The sequence below is a fragment of the Mytilus edulis genome, chromosome 3 (genome assembly GCF_963676685.1).
Source record: "Mytilus edulis chromosome 3, xbMytEdul2.2, whole genome shotgun sequence".
Classification (NCBI taxonomy): domain Eukaryota; kingdom Metazoa; phylum Mollusca; class Bivalvia; order Mytilida; family Mytilidae; genus Mytilus; species Mytilus edulis.
The window spans coordinates 103,752,561-103,770,237 of record NC_092346.1 but is presented as its reverse complement, the minus strand read 5'-3'; the positions used below and the strand labels follow the sequence as shown (position 1 = coordinate 103,770,237).

General features: G+C 30.7%; 1 protein-coding gene across 4 annotated transcripts in view; it reads left to right on the top strand.

The window, feature by feature from the left end:
* LOC139518073 (glycerophosphodiester phosphodiesterase domain-containing protein 5-like) overlaps positions 1 to 17,351 on the top strand; it is a 29,353-nt gene extending 12,002 nt beyond the window's left edge. For 2 of the 4 annotated variants that reach the window (XM_071309730.1, XM_071309733.1), the window contains 6 exons: positions 412 to 562; positions 921 to 1,142; positions 1,415 to 1,557; positions 3,068 to 3,215; positions 8,553 to 8,635; positions 16,466 to 17,351. In XM_071309730.1, the coding sequence (XP_071165831.1) occupies positions 412 to 562; positions 921 to 1,142; positions 1,415 to 1,557; positions 3,068 to 3,215; positions 8,553 to 8,635; positions 16,466 to 16,736 (1,018 nt within the window). In that variant the 3' untranslated portion in view covers positions 16,737 to 17,351. Of the gene's footprint in view, positions 1 to 411; positions 563 to 920; positions 1,143 to 1,414; positions 1,558 to 3,067; positions 3,216 to 8,552; positions 8,636 to 8,972; positions 9,067 to 16,465 lie in introns of all 4 variants that reach the window. The other 2 variants (XM_071309731.1, XM_071309732.1) reach the window with 2 other exon arrangements.
* Positions 17,352 to 17,677: the final 326 nt, after the last annotated feature.

Sequence of the window (17,677 nt, the reverse complement as noted above, 5' to 3'; positions counted from 1 at the left end):
TTTTTCATGATTCCACATTTGTTTACAGTTATGACGGAGTGCCCTTTATTTTTCATGATTCCACTTGTTTTACAGTTGTGATTGAGTAACCTTTGTTTTTCATGGTTCCTTTGTTTTTCAGTTATGACAGAGTGACCTGTGTGTTTCATGATTCCACATTTGTTTTTCAGTTATGACGGAGTGACCTTTGTTTTTCATGATTCCACATTTGTTTTACAGTTTGGATATTGACTTTTGTGTTTCATGATTCCACATTTGTTTTACAGTTATTATGGAGTATCCTTTGCTTTTCATGATTCCACACATTTGTTTTTCAGTTATGATGGAGTGCCATTTGTTTTCTTTTTATTTGATATGATAACTTTTATAAAGATATGATAACTTATATAAAGTTTTTCCTTTGTTTTTCAGTTATGATGGAGTGCCCTTTGTTTTTCATGATTCCACATTCCGTCGTACGACAAACATTGCTGATGTCTTTCCTGATTATATAGATAGTTCCGTATCAGCATTTAACATATCAGAAATAAAACAACTCAATGTTGGGTCTTGGTTTTTAAAGGCAAGTATTTCTTATGATAGTTTTAATTCTTATAGTAATTAGTTAATTTTAGTTTTGACTAAAACAGATTCAGCCAGAAGCCAGGTGAGCTATTTACTTCCTGTCTTTGTGATACTTATGATTGAACACACATCGTCAGTTATGTTATAAAGTGTTTAAAAGAATGATACAATTTTTTTTTTCCTTGTGTTGTTGGAAACCAAGTAATAAAGCCTCCTCCTTTATTCATCCAAACACATACAGAGAATACTGAAATAATTTTTTGTATTTTTTTTTTACTGTTATTTGATAGCTAATGATCCTTATGATTGAACAATGCCATAAATTTTGTTTTTAATTTTGTTTGTTTGATTAACAGGAGAATCCTTTTGGAACTGTTGGAGATTTGTCTGATGAAGAAAAGAACATTTACAACAGTCAGAGCATTCCAACCTTTGAGGAGTTATTAACGTTTGTAAACAAGACAGATTTGATTCTAATGGTGGATGTATTCGGAACATCAGAGTGGCATCCAGAACACAACAGAACTAGGGAAATTTACATGGAGATGATTAAAAACAGTGGTATTCCAAAATCCAGGGTATGTACATTAAAAGACCATCTGAGAATATAGCTGTGATCTGTGGTTTTGCTTTCATATGTGTGTCATAGGTTTCATATTGGTAAGATCTTTAATATACATGAATTACAAATATGTGTTGTAAGATGCGATAGAACTGAATTAGAATTGCAGTATTGAAAACAGTTCCATTGTTTGGTAGACTTGCAGGATCCCATAAAACTATTTATAGCATCAAAAAGACACTTCATAAAGTGAAAATGAACATTTATTTATCTTTTGTAATTTTGTAGGTATGGGTAACAGGTAACCACAAAGACTATAATGTAACAAGCATTCCTTTTCCTGAAACCAATAATCCTGTACAATATGTGATGCGAGATAACTTTACACATGTCAATTTTGAGCACCATATGCTCTCTGGAGAGGAAATTAAGTAAGTAAATGATATAGGTAACTAATGTTTCAACTTCACTTTTTCATTACCTACAGAAGATATGAATTATAAATGTATTATATTTTTTGTTTTTGGCAACAAGTATTGATATAAAGATAAGGTGATGTGGTATGATTACCAATGAGACAACAAGTATTGATATAACGATAAGGTGATGTGGTATGATTACCAATGAGACAACAAGTATTGATATAACGATAAGGTGATGTGGTATGATTACCAATGAGACAACAAGTATTGATATAACGATAAGGTGATGTGGTATGATTACCAATGAGACAACAAGTATTGATATAACGATAAGGTGATGTGGTATGATTACCAATGAGACAACAAGTATTGATATAACGATAAGGTGATGTGGTATGATTACCAATGAGACAACAAGTGTTGATATAAAGATAAGGTGATGTGGTATGATTACCAATGAGACAACAAGTATTGATATAAAGATAAGGTGATGTGGTATGATTACCAATGAGACAACAAGTATTGATATAACGATAAGGTGATGTGGTATGATTACCAATGAGACAACAAGTATTGATATAAAGATAAGGTGATGTGGTATGATTACCAATGAGACAACAAGTATTGATATAAGGATAAGGTGATGTGGTATGATTACCAATGAGACAACAAGTGTTGATATAAAGATAAGGTGATGTGGTATGATTACCAATGAGACAACAAGTATTGATATAAAGATAAGGTGATGTGGTATGATTACCAATGAGACAAGTATCCAACTGTTTAATTACTGTAACATGGATGTAAGCAAATAAAGAGACTGTACAGCTCAAACTTTGAGCAAGGGAAAAAAAAACATTATATAGTAAATAGAAGCCCCATTCATGACAAATGTAAAAAACAATTTGAAAGAAAAATTTAATAACCAAATTTATGAACAAAGCATTACAAAAAACCCCAGATACGATAGAAACCACACAATTTTTATAAGTGTAACCATTTGTCTCATAATAATTCACAAATTGTGCATGGTGAATGTTATTAGTCATATTTTAAATTTGAGTTATCTCCCTTTGTCTATAATTGTAGTTATGCTGTTTAATTGTTTAAACATCATCTTTTGTCTTGAAACAATATGATATGCAAAATTTATTTCTATAAAAAAATGTTTAACCCCGCCGCATTTTTGCGCCTGTCCCAAGTCAGGAATCCTCTGGCCTTTGTTAGTCTTGTATTATTCTAATTTTAGTTTCTTGTGTACAATTTGGAAATTAGTATGGCGTTCATTATCACTGAACTAGTATATATTTGTTTAGGGGCCAGTTGAAGGACGCCTCCGGGTGCGGGAATTTCTCGCTACATTCAAGACCTGTTGGTGACCTTCTGCTGTTGTTTTTTTCTATGGTTGGGTTGTTGTCTCTTTGGCACATTCCCCATTTCCATTCTCAATTTTATTAATAATTTAAAACTTCTAAATCTTATTGTAATGCTGTTAAATTTTATTTTTTTTTGTCCACAGGGAATTCCAGAAGTATAACATTACAACCAATGTATTTCAAGTTAGTGCAGTATGGTTGTACTCCTTGTACTGGTGTATGGGTTTGTCCTCAGTCACTTCAGATAAATGTCATGTTCTAGAAAGGCTGAAGGAACCTATCTGGCATTTAGTAAGTTAGTTTAAACATATTTTATTGTTCCAAAAAGAGACAAATGGATTAGACACAAGTTTTTCAACTTAGTAACGTCTTCTCCAATATATACATAAATATACACATGAATGAACATTATATAAATATGACTTTAACCAATTATTATTTAAGCATGAAGATATAAAAATAAATTACATATAAAGTTTAAGAATCGAATCAATGGATATTTACCCCTTAATATAACCAATCGAATGCGCCTATTTTCAGAACAAAGAAATACAAACACACCGAACTGTGTAAATTAAATATGTTAGTGTACATGACAAGTGACTTAAGTCATGTGTGTATGAATTTGTTTGAATGTAAATTACACACTCATAGTTTATAGTTACGGATTAACAGAAAAACTGAATAAATATACACGTAATTGTAAGTATCAATTTTGTTTTTTACTTAAATCCATTGAAACTTTTCAGAATACAAAAGTCAATCATAAAGATCATTCGATTATCGTACCCAAAAGAGCATACATACATTGATCATGTTCTAGTAAGATCTGTTACAGAATAAGGTTGTCAAATGTGAGAAAAACGCTTGGTACTTTTTATATACTTTTGTACAGATAGAAAAACAATATCATTTTCTTCAGAACTCAAAGACTCATCACCAGAGAGCAATAACTCAATTGTAATATTGACAGCAAAAACATTGATTTCATTTATCATTAAAAGCCTTTGTGATGAAAAATTGTTACAATATAATAAATAATGTTTAGCATCTTCATTGATGAAGCCACATAAACAATTGGCATCTTGTACTAAGTTTGCATTAAACAAATCAGATTGAAGAGTGCTACAATGGTTTCGCAACCTTGCATGTAATACAGATAGTAAGCGGTCTCCAGAGCAAAAATGCCTCAGAGGTTTTTTATTCTTATAGTATAACATGTGCAATTTGCTTTTAAATGATGAAAATGTAGGACTCTGTCTAATAATAATATCTAAAGTGTTCCACAATGTTATGGATGCTGGGAAATAAGAATGTTGATAAACCGACAAACGATTCACTGGAATAGTGATATTGTGTCTGTTTCGTAAATTGTAATTACTAATATCAGACACAAATTCTGGAACCAAGTCATGTAAATAATCTGGAGCCTGATTGTTAATAATTTTATAAAACATGGCTAACTTTTTTACCTCCCGCCTTACGCTTAATTTTTCCCATCCCGTCTCCCTGTAAATAGCGTTTCGGCTAGCATAAGTTGGTAATCCAGTAACTATGCGAGCAGCCTCGATTTGAATATTTTCTATCCGATCAGAATTTGTGTTCCCACAATTATCCCAAACCTCTGATGAATACTCAAGTATCGGACGAATAAAAACCATATAAATTTTTTCCAAATAATCCCTTTTTAATCGATATTTTAGTTTGCGTAAAACATTAAGCTGCTTCGTAGTTTTCTCAATCAGTTTATCAACATGCTTATTCCATTTACAATCATTACTAAATATGACACCTAGGTGTTTGTGCGCACTAACTGGTTTCAATGTAGCACCTCCAAAATCAAAAGTAATATCACTGTATATATTTTTCAAACTAAATACCATAATATCAGTTTTATTAGGGTTAAACTTCACTAGCCATTTTTCTGACCACTTACTTAAATAATCAAGATCTCTACTGATTGAATTTTTCAAAGTGGATTCATCAGGTGCAGTATGACCTATTGAAGTATCATCTGCAAAAAGCCTTCCGAATCCAGACATACCATCAGCTATATCATTTATGTATATTAAAAACAACAAGGGTCCTAATACTGACCCCTGAGGCACACCAGCGTTAAGTTTTCCAATGTTTGATAACGAATCTTTTATGACAACTCTCTGAGATCGTCTAGACAAGTAACTTGTCAACCAACATAGCAAGTCTCCTTTAATACCATATTTTTCAAGTTTATGTAATAAAGCCTTAATCCAAACAGTATCAAATGCTTTGCTTATATCAGCAAATGTAATGCTTGTTAAAAGCTTTACATTTAGTGCACTCAAAATTTTGTTATACAATTCTATCAACTGATGCGAAGTTGAGTATCCTGGAATAAATCCGGATTGATATTTGTATAATAATTTATTTCCATGTAAATGGTTAAAAATATTTTTGAAAACAATCTTTTCTAAGACTTTACTCACACATGACAATAAGGAGAGTGGCCTGTAGTTAGACGGTAATGACTTGTCACCACTTTTGAATAAGGGAATAACATGTGCAATCTTCCATTGGTCTGGAAATATTTTATCATTTAAAGATTTGTTAAAAAGTAGACATAATGGTTTGGAAATTTCATTTTTAACGGCAAGTAACATTTTGTTGCTAACGATATCTGGCCCAACAGCTTTATTAACATCGAGCGTTGAAAGAATATCAAGTACATCTTGTTCACTAACTACAATTTGTGAAATAAATTCAAGACATCGGTCGTCAAATTCCGGCAAATCTTTACTAGCGCCATCTAAATTAGAAATTGAACAAAAATATTTATTTAAAATGTCGGACTTTTCGGTTCCCTCATACGCAAGTTTAAAGTTGTGATCAGGGTCCGTCATGGGTGGTAAATCATGAGACGGTGTATCACTTTTAATTAACATGTTAACCGTTTTCCAGTATTGTTTACAGTTGGTAACTTTTAGTTCATCTAAATTTTCATTAATACTGGTAAAAAAATATTTTTTAGCTTGCTTTTTCAAGTTATTTACTTTGTTTCTTTGTTGTTTAAATTTCTTTTCTGCGGATGCACTATTTGAGCGAATAAAAATATTACGAAGCCTGTCGCGTTTTCTCGTTTCACGCCGCAAATTTGAATCATACCAAACTTTATCGTCACATCTTATAGTTACTTCCCTTGTAGGTATGCACTCGGAGGCTATATTAAGAAATGAGTTCGTGAAATTAGTCGCAGCAACATGAACATCACTTGCATCAGAAATTAAAAATTCCCAATTTGTTTCAACTACTTTTTGTTTCATAAGGTCATAATCACCTTTTTTGTAATCCCATATCGATCTATTATAAGTTCGTCTTTTACTAAAACCACAATTAATTGTGACGTATGTTCCATCATGATCACTAATACCTCTATCAAAAGGTATTGTGTCTTTATCTAAAACCGGTATCGAATCAGTGACTAAAATAGGATCAAGTAAAGACATGCTACCTGTTCGTGTGTCAAAATGAGTAGCTTTGTCAATTATGTTAACAAGGCCATTGATGAAAAAAATATCTCTTATATTTGACGGTAGATCTGACATAAAGTTTTTATTCAGGTCACCTAAGCAAATTATGTTATTATTTTCATCCAGGGCATTTTTCAACATTTGATCAAAATACTGCCAGAAATAAACTGAAGATTGCCGTTCCGACCTATAATTGATGTTTATCAATATTGATCGCAATTTAGTTTTTAACTCAAACCACATACTCTCAAGTTGGCAATTCTCCAAATCATGTCGACGAGTTATGCGAACGTAACTTTTATAATACATAATAATGCCACCCCCATGAGAATTTCTATCTTTTCGAACTGGTATTTCAAAACCGGATATATATAAATCAGAATCTGTAATATTTGAGTCTAAATGGGTTTCTGTCAAGAATACGACATCGTAATCTTCAATAATATCGACAATATAATTCAGTTTATTTCTAAGGCTTCTTATATTACCATGGAAAATTGACAATGTTTTCTCAGATATTTCTGGTGTGCGCTCAGGACCCGGGTTCGGTTCGATGTCACCACATATTAGCAACAACCATAATAACAGTATGTACAATGAAATCATATAAGCAGAAGATCTGTATAAATTAAAAATACATAGTTTTAGTCTTGAAATATTCGTAAATAAAACGGCAAGTAATTCATACACTGAGAAAGATACAAATGTTTTTCTCAAACAACCCAGACTTATCTTGTGATAAAACAGTCCTATTGTCATTCTATATGCTACGATGTCATTACCCATTGTCAAATACAAGACAATACATGTAAATGACAATTAGAAAATAGGACTGCTTTGTAAAACATGATGCAAGATATAAACACATATAAATCGAATGATCATTCATGAAATTCAGGAAAATAAAAAATAAGGGACAACAAAAATGTATGTACAAAAGGCAAAATTGGAACATCATAAGAATGTTCGATGCAATTGTAATGAAATCAGAGAGATCAATTTAGTTAAGATGAATTTAGTTTCGATGTCATTTGAGGGGGCGGAAACAATAATCAAATAAATCAGAAAACAAAATGTGAAGTTTTTCAAAAACAGAAGATCATTTGTGAAGTGTTAATATAAGGTAAATAGATTAATCTATCTTTTCATTTAATCAATACAGGTAAGCTATAAAAACGTTTGAAGAACGATCATTATTAAAGTTACAGGAGCGTAACAAGTTCACGTGTATGTAAGTTATTTAAATCACTCAAGTGTAAAGAGTTGAGTTATAATTTCATGTCACATGTTTTAAATTGCAAATAAATGAAATATAAATAAACAAACACAGACACGTGATACTTAACACGTGTAGCGAGAAAAGAAATATTCAGCACAGCAATACATAGAAAACGAATATAATTATCTATACAAGACTAGTGTATATAATCAAATTGATAAAACAATTTAAGAATCGTGTTATTTACACAAATGGCAGTCAACGGACATAAGACTATGATGTAACGGAATGTCTAATCCTCTTTCTGGTTTAGTAAGTATGACTGTGAAGAAACACAAATGCAATGATGTGTAAAGGATGAATATGAACCACAGCTTTTGAATCACCATTAAATTTAAAGATTCAAAAGCCATTGCTCTCATTACATAAAATTGAACACATTTAAATGCATAGATGAATCATGGGTTGTTAATCAATGAGACAGCAACCAAACAACTTAACTAGCAATGACATCAATGAGGGAGGGTAGGAGGGGTCCTGATCCCGAAATCCCGGGCTTAAAAAACACGAAATCCCGAGGTCCTGAAATTCGAAGAAAGAATTCCCAGATCCCGAAAGGGTCAATCCCGAAATCCCGAGCTTAAAAACACCCAATCCCGGAGTCCCGATAAAGGTCCTATCCCCCCTCATCAATAGGCCAACAATATAATCTTGACAAAGGTTCTTCCAAGTCTGAATTGTCCTAAATAAGTAAAGATAAGCTATGAGTAAATTCAACAGGGACTACCAAAGATCTGTTATCAAAACTTATCAAAGGACAATTAGAACTATTAATTATTTGATATTATGGAAAGCCATAGATATTTTATCCTCTGATTTAACTATTTTCTTTCTATTTTACAGCCACCAAGGAATTATTTGATACTATGGATAGCCGTAGATGTTTTATCAGCTTTAGCTGTCATAACAATATTTATAGTTCAAAGGTAAATATTCCAATCATAAAAACAAAAAATGTATTAATATATCTTTTATGGGTGATGAAAGTCATATTTAACAGTGTGATATAACAATACAAAAAGTAAAGTAAATAGAAAAATGTTAGTATTTAAATAAAATAAAAACAAATCTTTTTGTTGATGATTTTTTCAAATTGATCATATTTTGATGTGAAAAACCTAGAGTTGATACTTATTTTAGTCTGTTTAAAAAATTCTACCGAAAATTGTTACATATATCAAATGAAGTTATTAAATGTGATCCATTTATGTCCAATTACTGGTTCTAAATAAAATCTAATGAAGTTTTGATTAATGCTTGTAGAAGACGAATTCTGAGATCTACGTTCAGTCCTAAACAAGTATATTTTACTGATGTTATTATTGGTCCTAAAAGACCAGGAAATTAAAGATGTAAGGTATCATTCAAAGGGTTTTCAATAAAAATGGAAAGACTATGAAAAAAAATTATGAGACAATTTATTATTTGTCTCTGTGTATTGAACAGCTTACTTAAACAAATATAAAATAGTAAGTTTTGTTCATCAAGCTGAATGTAGGTTCTGTTTTCATTTACTTATATTAAATGGCAAATTAAAAGTAGAATTAAAAATAAAGTTCATAGCTTGCCTTATTTAACTTCAGGGAGACTATAAGAATACCTCTATCAGTCATGCTTTTTTTTTTACATTTTTTTTTTTTTTTATAGTCGCTCTTCTTTTTCAACAGTAAGAGTCTAAAGAACTTGTATGTCATGTACTATAAGGAGCATGATCATTCTGAAAACGATGAACATGATTTAAGCTCACTAGATATCAATTTTGAAGGTGTTTAGAATAAACGTTAGATTATTATAGGCACATGTTTGATCAAACTTTGTTTTATTATTTTTCAATGACATAAGGGAGACAAACTTTGTAATCAAAGAATACCTATGATTTGAAACCATAAAAGAACTGTATAACAATACAGTGTGACCTGATTGACTAATAACAATGAAGATTTTTTTTTATTGAAATCCCTATTATAGCTGTCTATTTAACACCCTATTCTAATGATATCTAACACATGTTTATTCTCTGTTGTTTCTATCTAAACTCCACGCTCTAATGATATCTAACACATTTCTCTTCTCTTTTATTTCTGTCTTAACTCCATGTTGATGTTGTGTACATCATGATAGTAAATAATATTTTGTGTCTATGCATAATAACATCTCTGAAAGCTGGAGAAAACAGATGGATTTTAAGTTGAATCTTTGCAATGGAAAATGTCATTTCTGTATTGTGCATATGACAAATTTATTCCATCAGATAAGGTGAAATGTTTTCCATTTTGTTTTGAAATTAATTAAAACTTTTGAATAATTTATATAATACATGAAAGTAAAATACATTATAATATCATATTTTCATTTTGCAAAAAGAATTCATAATATTCCTGTCATTATTGTTTTAATAATAAAAGCTTTCTAGGTCTGCATAAAAACCTTCTGCTTGCATGCTGTCACTTTTAACATGTTCATTTGTTTAGCAGTATTTCAAAAAGTGGAGAAAATATTGAAGAAAATCTATGAATTTCTTTTTTTCCATTTTTCAAATAATTCTAGAATTTCCTTATTATATAATATATTAACTAATATCTTTTACGATTTTCAAACTTTGTTCTATAAATCTTAGTTTAATCATCATTGACTAATATCGCTATGAATCATATCGTTTATATACAATATTTATTACAAGATGAATTCCTGTCAGTCATTAATATTTGTGTTTATTGATGAAAATAATAAGAAAGACGTAAAGTTTTCATGGCAATAATATTATCGTAAAAGTTTTATTTTTGTGAATTTGACATTTTGATATTTTTTCTATCTTTACTCCAAATTTGGGTAAAACAATGGATTCCACTTATCTATTAAATGTTGATATTGAAACTTTATCATTATTTGATGTGATTATGCATCATATGATATACATCATATATTAAATACTAAATCTCAACCCCATTGTCCCCTGACTTATAAATATTTACATTTTAAAGTTTGTAAGAAAAACAGGAACCAGTTATGGTAAGTCTGTGATGTTTTGTGTGCAGTTGCTGTATCATCAGTACCATCAACGATCTGTGTAGATAGTAAAGCTCTAAATTCATAAACCATCGACGATCTGTGTAGATAGTAAAGCTCTAAATTCATAAACCATCGACGATCTGTGGAGATAGTAAAGCTCTAAATTCATAAACCATCAACGATCTGTGGAGATAGTAAAGCTCTAAATTCATAAACCATCGACTTATAATGGAGATAGTAAAGCTCTAAATTCATAAACCATCGACTTATAATGGAGATAGTAAAGCCCTAAATTCATAAACCATCGACTTATAATGGAGATAGTAAAGCTCTAAATTCATAAACCATCGACTTATAATGGAGATAGTAAAGCTCTCAATTCATAAACCATCGACTTATAATGGAGATAGTAAAGCTCTAAATTCATAAACCATCGACTTATAATGGAGATAGTAAAGCTCTAAATTCATAAACCATCGACTTATAATGGAGATAGTAAAGCTCTAAATTCATAAACCATCGACTTATAATGGAGATAGTAAAGCTCTAAATTCATAAACCATCGACTTATAATGGAGATAGTAAAGCCCTAAATTCATAAACCATCGACTTATAATGGAGATAGTAAAGCCCTAAATTCATAAACCATCGACTTATAATGGAGATAGTAAAGCTCTAAATTCATAAACCATCGACTTATAATGGAGATAGTAAAGCTCTAAATTCATAAACCATCGACTTATAATGGAGATAGTAAAGCCCTAAATTCATAAACCATCGACTTATAATGGAGATAGTAAAGCCCTAAATTCATAAACCATTGACTTATAATGGAGATAGTAAAGCCCTAAATTCATAAACCATTGACTTATAATGGAGATAGTAAAGCCCTAAATTTATAAACCATCGACTTATAATGGAGATAGTAAAGCTCTAAATTCATAAACCATCGACTTATAATGGAGATAGTAAAGCTCTAAATTCATAAACCATCGACTTATAATGGAGATAGTAAAGCTCTAAATTCATAAACCATCGACTTATAATGGAGATAGTAAAGCCCTAAATTCATAAACCATCGACTTATAATGGAGATAGTAAAGCTCTAAATTCATAAACCATCGACTTATAATGGAGATAGTAAAGCTCTAAATTCATAAACCATCGACTTATAATGGAGATAGTAAAGCTCTAAATTCATAAACCATCAACTTATAATGGAGATAGTAAAGCTCTAAATTCATAAACCATCGACTTATAATGGAGATAGTAAAGCCCTAAATTCATAAACCATTGACTTATAATGGAGATAGTAAAGCTCTAAATTCATAAACCATCGACTTATAATGGAGATAGTAAAGCCCTAAATTCATAAACCATCGACTTATAATGGAGATAGTAAAGCTCTAAATTCATAAACCATCGACTTATAATGGAGATAGTAAAGCCCTAAATTCATAAACCATCGACTTATAAAGGAGATAGTAAAGCTCTAAATTCATAAACCATCAACTTATAATGGAGATAGTAAAGCTCTAAATTCATAAACCATCGACTTATAATGGAGATAGTAAAGCCCTAAATTCATAAACCATTGACTTATAATGGAGATAGTAAAGCTCTAAATTCATAAACCATCGACTTATAATGGAGATAGTAAAGCCCTAAATTCATAAACCATCGACTTATAATGGAGATAGTAAAGCTCTAAATTCATAAACCATCGACTTATAATGGAGATAGTAAAGCTCTAAATTCATAAACCATCGACTTATAATGGAGATAGTAAAGCTCTAAATTCATAAACCATCGACTTATAATGGAGATAGTAAAGCTCTAAATTCATAAACCATCGACTTATAATGGAGATAGTAAAGCCCTAAATTCATAAACCATCAACTTATAATGGAGATAGTAAAGCTCTAAATTCATAAACCATCGACTTATAATGGAGATAGTAAAGCTCTAAATTCATAAACCATCGACTTATAATGGAGATAGTAAAGCCCTAAATTCATAAACCATCAACGATCTGTGGAGATAGTAAAGCTCTAAATTCATAAACCATCGACTTATAATGGAGATAGTAAAGCTCTAAATTCATAAACCATCGACTTATAATGGAGATAGTAAAGCTCTAAATTCATAAACCATCGACTTATAATGGAGATAGTAAAGCTCTAAATTCATAAACCATCGACTTATAATGGAGATAGTAAAGCCCTAAATTCATAAACCATCGACTTATAATGGAGATAGTAAAGCTCTAAATTCATAAACCATCGACTTATAATGGAGATAGTAAAGCCCTAAATTCATAAACCATCGACTTATAATGGAGATAGTAAAGCTCTAAATTCATAAACCATCGACTTATAATGGAGATAGTAAAGCTCTAAATTCATAAACCATCGACTTATAATGGAGATAGTAAAGCCCTAAATTCATAAACCATCGACTTATAATGGAGATAGTAAAGCTCTAAATTCATAAACCATCGACTTATAATGGAGATAGTAAAGCTCTAAATTCATAAACCATCGACTTATAATGGAGATAGTAAAGCTCTAAATTCATAAACCATCAACTTATAATGGAGATAGTAAAGCTCTAAATTCATAAACCATTGACTTATAATGGAGATAGTAAAGCTCTAAATTCATAAACCATCGACTTATAATGGAGATAGTAAAGCTCTAAATTCATAAACCATCGACTTATAATGGAGATAGTAAAGCCCTAAATTCATAAACCATCAACTTATAATGGAGATAGTAAAGCTCTAAATTCATAAACCATCAACTTATAATGGAGATAGTAAAGCTCTAAATTCATAAACCATTGACTTATAATGGAGATAGTAAAGCCCTAAATTCATAAACCATCAACTTATAATGGAGATAGTAAAGCTCTAAATTCATAAACCATCAACTTATAATGGAGATAGTAAAGCCCTAAATTCATAAACCATTGACTTATAATGGAGATAGTAAAGCCCTAAATTCATAAACCATCGACTTATAATGGAGATAGTAAAGCCCTAAATTCATAAACCATCGACTTATAATGGAGATAGTAAAGCCCTAAATTCATAAACCATCGACTTATAATGGAGATAGTAAAGCTCTAAATTCATAAACCATCGACTTATAATGGAGATAGTAAAGCTCTAAATTCATAAACCATCGACTTATAATGGAGATAGTAAAGCTCTAAATTCATAAACCATCGACTTATAATGGAGATAGTAAAGCTCTAAATTCATAAACCATCGACTTATAATGGAGATAGTAAAGCCCTAAATTCATAAACCATCGACTTATAATGGAGATAGTAAAGCTCTAAATTCATAAACCATCGACTTATAATGGAGATAGTAAAGCTCTAAATTCATAAACCATCGACTTATAATGGAGATAGTAAAGCTCTAAATTCATAAACCATCGACTTATAATGGAGATAGTAAAGCTCTAAATTCATAAACCATCGACTTATAATGGAGATAGTAAAGCCCTAAATTCATAAACCATCGACTTATAATGGAGATAGTAAAGCTCTAAATTCATAAACCATCGACTTATAATGGAGATAGTAAAGCCCTAAATTCATAAACCATCGACTTATAATGGAGATAGTAAAGCCCTAAATTCATAAACCATCGACTTATAATGGAGATAGTAAAGCTCTAAATTCATAAACCATCGACTTATAAAGGAGATAGTAAAGCCCTAAATTCATAAACCATCGACTTATAATGGAGATAGTAAAGCTCTAAATTCATAAACCATCGACTTATAATGGAGATAGTAAAGCCCTAAATTCATAAACCATCGACTTATAATGGAGATAGTAAAGCTCTAAATTCATAAACCATCGACTTATAATGGAGATAGTAAAGCTCTAAATTCATAAACCATCGACTTATAATGGAGATAGTAAAGCCCTAAATTCATAAACCATCGACTTATAATGGAGATAGTAAAGCCCTAAATTCATAAACCATCGACTTATAAAGGAGATAGTAAAGCCCTAAATTCATAAACCATCGACTTATAATGGAGATAGTAAAGCTCTAAATTCATAAACCATCGACTTATAATGGAGATAGTAAAGCCCTAAATTCATAAACCATCGACTTATAATGGAGATAGTAAAGCTCTAAATTCATAAACCATCGACTTATAAAGGAGATAGTAAAGCCCTAAATTCATAAACCATCGACTTATAAAGGAGATAGTAAAGCCCTAAATTCATAAACCATCGACTTATAATGGAGATAGTAAAGCCCTAAATTCATAAACCATCAACTTATAATGGAGACAGTAAAGCCCTAAATTCATAAACCATCGACTTATAATGGAGATAGTAAAGCCCTAAATTCATAAACCATCAACGATCTGTGGAGATAGTAAAGCTCTAAATTCATAAACCATTGACTTATAATGGAGATAGTAAAGCTCTAAATTCATAAACCATCGACTTATAAAGGAGATAGTAAAGCTCTAAATTCATAAACCATCGACTTATAATGGAGATAGTAAAGCTCTAAATTCATAAACCATCGACTTATAATGGAGATAGTAAAGCTCTAAATTCATAAACCATCGACTTATAATGGAGATAGTAAAGCTCTAAATTCATAAACCATCGACTTATAATGGAGATAGTAAAGCCCTAAATTCATAAACCATTGACTTATAATGGAGATAGTAAAGCCCTAAATTCATAAACCATCGACTTATAATGGAGATAGTAAAGCCCTAAATTCATAAACCATTGACTTATAATGGAGATAGTAAAGCTCTAAATTCATAAACCATCGACTTATAATGGAGATAGTAAAGCCCTAAATTCATAAACCATTGACTTATAATGGAGATAGTAAAGCCCTAAATTCATAAACCATCGACTTATAATGGAGATAGTAAAGCTCTAAATTCATAAACCATCAACTTATAATGGAGATAGTAAAGCCCTAAATTCATAAACCATCTACTTATAATGGAGATAGTAAAGCCCTAAATTCATAAACCATCGACTTATAATGGAGATAGTAAAGCCCTAAATTCATAAACCATCGACTTATAAAGGAGATAGTAAAGCCCTAAATTCATAAACCATCAACTTATAATGGAGATAGTAAAGCCCTAAATTCATAAACCATCGACTTATAATGGAGATAGTAAAGCCCTAAATTCATAAACCATTGACTTATGATGGTTTACTAATGATTAGTTTGTTATAAGGATACTATTGACAATGGCAGCATTTAGTCCAGTGTTATTGTTGTTGAATTTACCTATGATTTTGTTAAATTTCAGAATTAACATGTTTCAGGTTTCAGTAATAGATAATTATTTTTTGGGGGGAAATGGGAAATAGATATAAGAAGATGTAGTATGAGTGCCAATGAGACAATTCTCCACCCAAGTCACAATTTGTAAAAGTAACTATTACAGGTCAAAGTACCTTCTTTAACTAGGAGGTAATAACTCACACCAAACAGCAAGGTATAAAGAGCCCCATAAAATGACTGGTGTAAACCCATTCAAATGGGAAAACCAACGGTCTAATCTATTTAAAAAAAGAGAAACCAGAAACATTTATGAACGACATCAACAAAAGACAACCATGCTTGATTTTTGGGGAGTTTCGAATTTATAATTTATTTTTTCAAGAATTTCAGATGACACCCTCTCCTACCACTCTTCGACAATGTATTATCATTCATACTTTTTTTTATTCAGAATTCATCATAATGACGATGCCATTAATCCAGAAAGTGTTTCACTAAACAGCAGAATAAGAATTTCTGAAAATTTCTCATCTACTAGAAGTAGACGCTCTATGAAAGAAAAACTTTTAATGAAAGATGTAACAGCCGACATTTTTGATGACCCAGAAGGAGAGGATTATGGGATTGAATCTAATTATACTGTCCAGTCATTAGACGGTCAAGCAATGGCCAGGGAATTAAGGTCAAACAGACAACAAGATGACAGAATTGAATTAACTTAAATTGAGGAATATATGTTATATTTATTTATATAATTGAAATATTTGTATTTCACACATAGATATTATTATTTTTGGCATGTATGAAGCATTATTGTGTGTAGGAATATAAGCTCGTTTAAAAACTGTGATAAAAAATGATATTGAGAATAGTTTGCTGAATATTTTACATTATTTTAAAGTAATATTTTTTAAAATCAAAATATGATGTTTTCTGAAAAATTGTGAAAGACTACTACTATAATCTATTGCTACTTCTACTATTGGGTGTTTATGGATGAAATGGACCATCCTGGTCTGGTACAGTCAGCCCTGGCTTAAGCCTTTTGGGTATTTAATATCAATTATTTTTATCATTAGGTATTGAATGTAATGTAAGATGCTGAACTACAAGGAATTTTTCAGCGAATCTATTCTATTAAAGGGACATTAGCTATGAGATATACAAAAAATTAAAAAAAAAATTTTTTTTGTTCAATCATCAATAAAAGTAAAAAGTAAAATAATAATTACGCTTTTAGCAGCCAGTATGGTTCAATTTTGTCAAAAATAAGGTAAGAAACATTGTTGATGAATTTTTCACTTGCAATTGAATAAATCGACCTCATTGAATACCTATTCATATGACCGCTAATTAAACCCCTTAAGTAGAGATTAGTTTATAGATATAAGAAGATGTGGTATGAGTGCCAATGAAACAACTCTCCATCCAAGTCACAATTTATAAAAGTAAACCATTAAAGGTCAAAGTATAAATGAATATTACTTTTTTCATGTATAAGGCATGTTTCAGGAAAATGTTAACATTGAAAGTGAAAAATGGTGATTCATTTCATTGACTGATTCTATCCACAAAAACTCAATCTTATACTGGTAAAAATGATGATGAACTTATTTTTATGCCCCACCTACGATTGTAGAAGGGCATTATGTTTTCTGGTCTG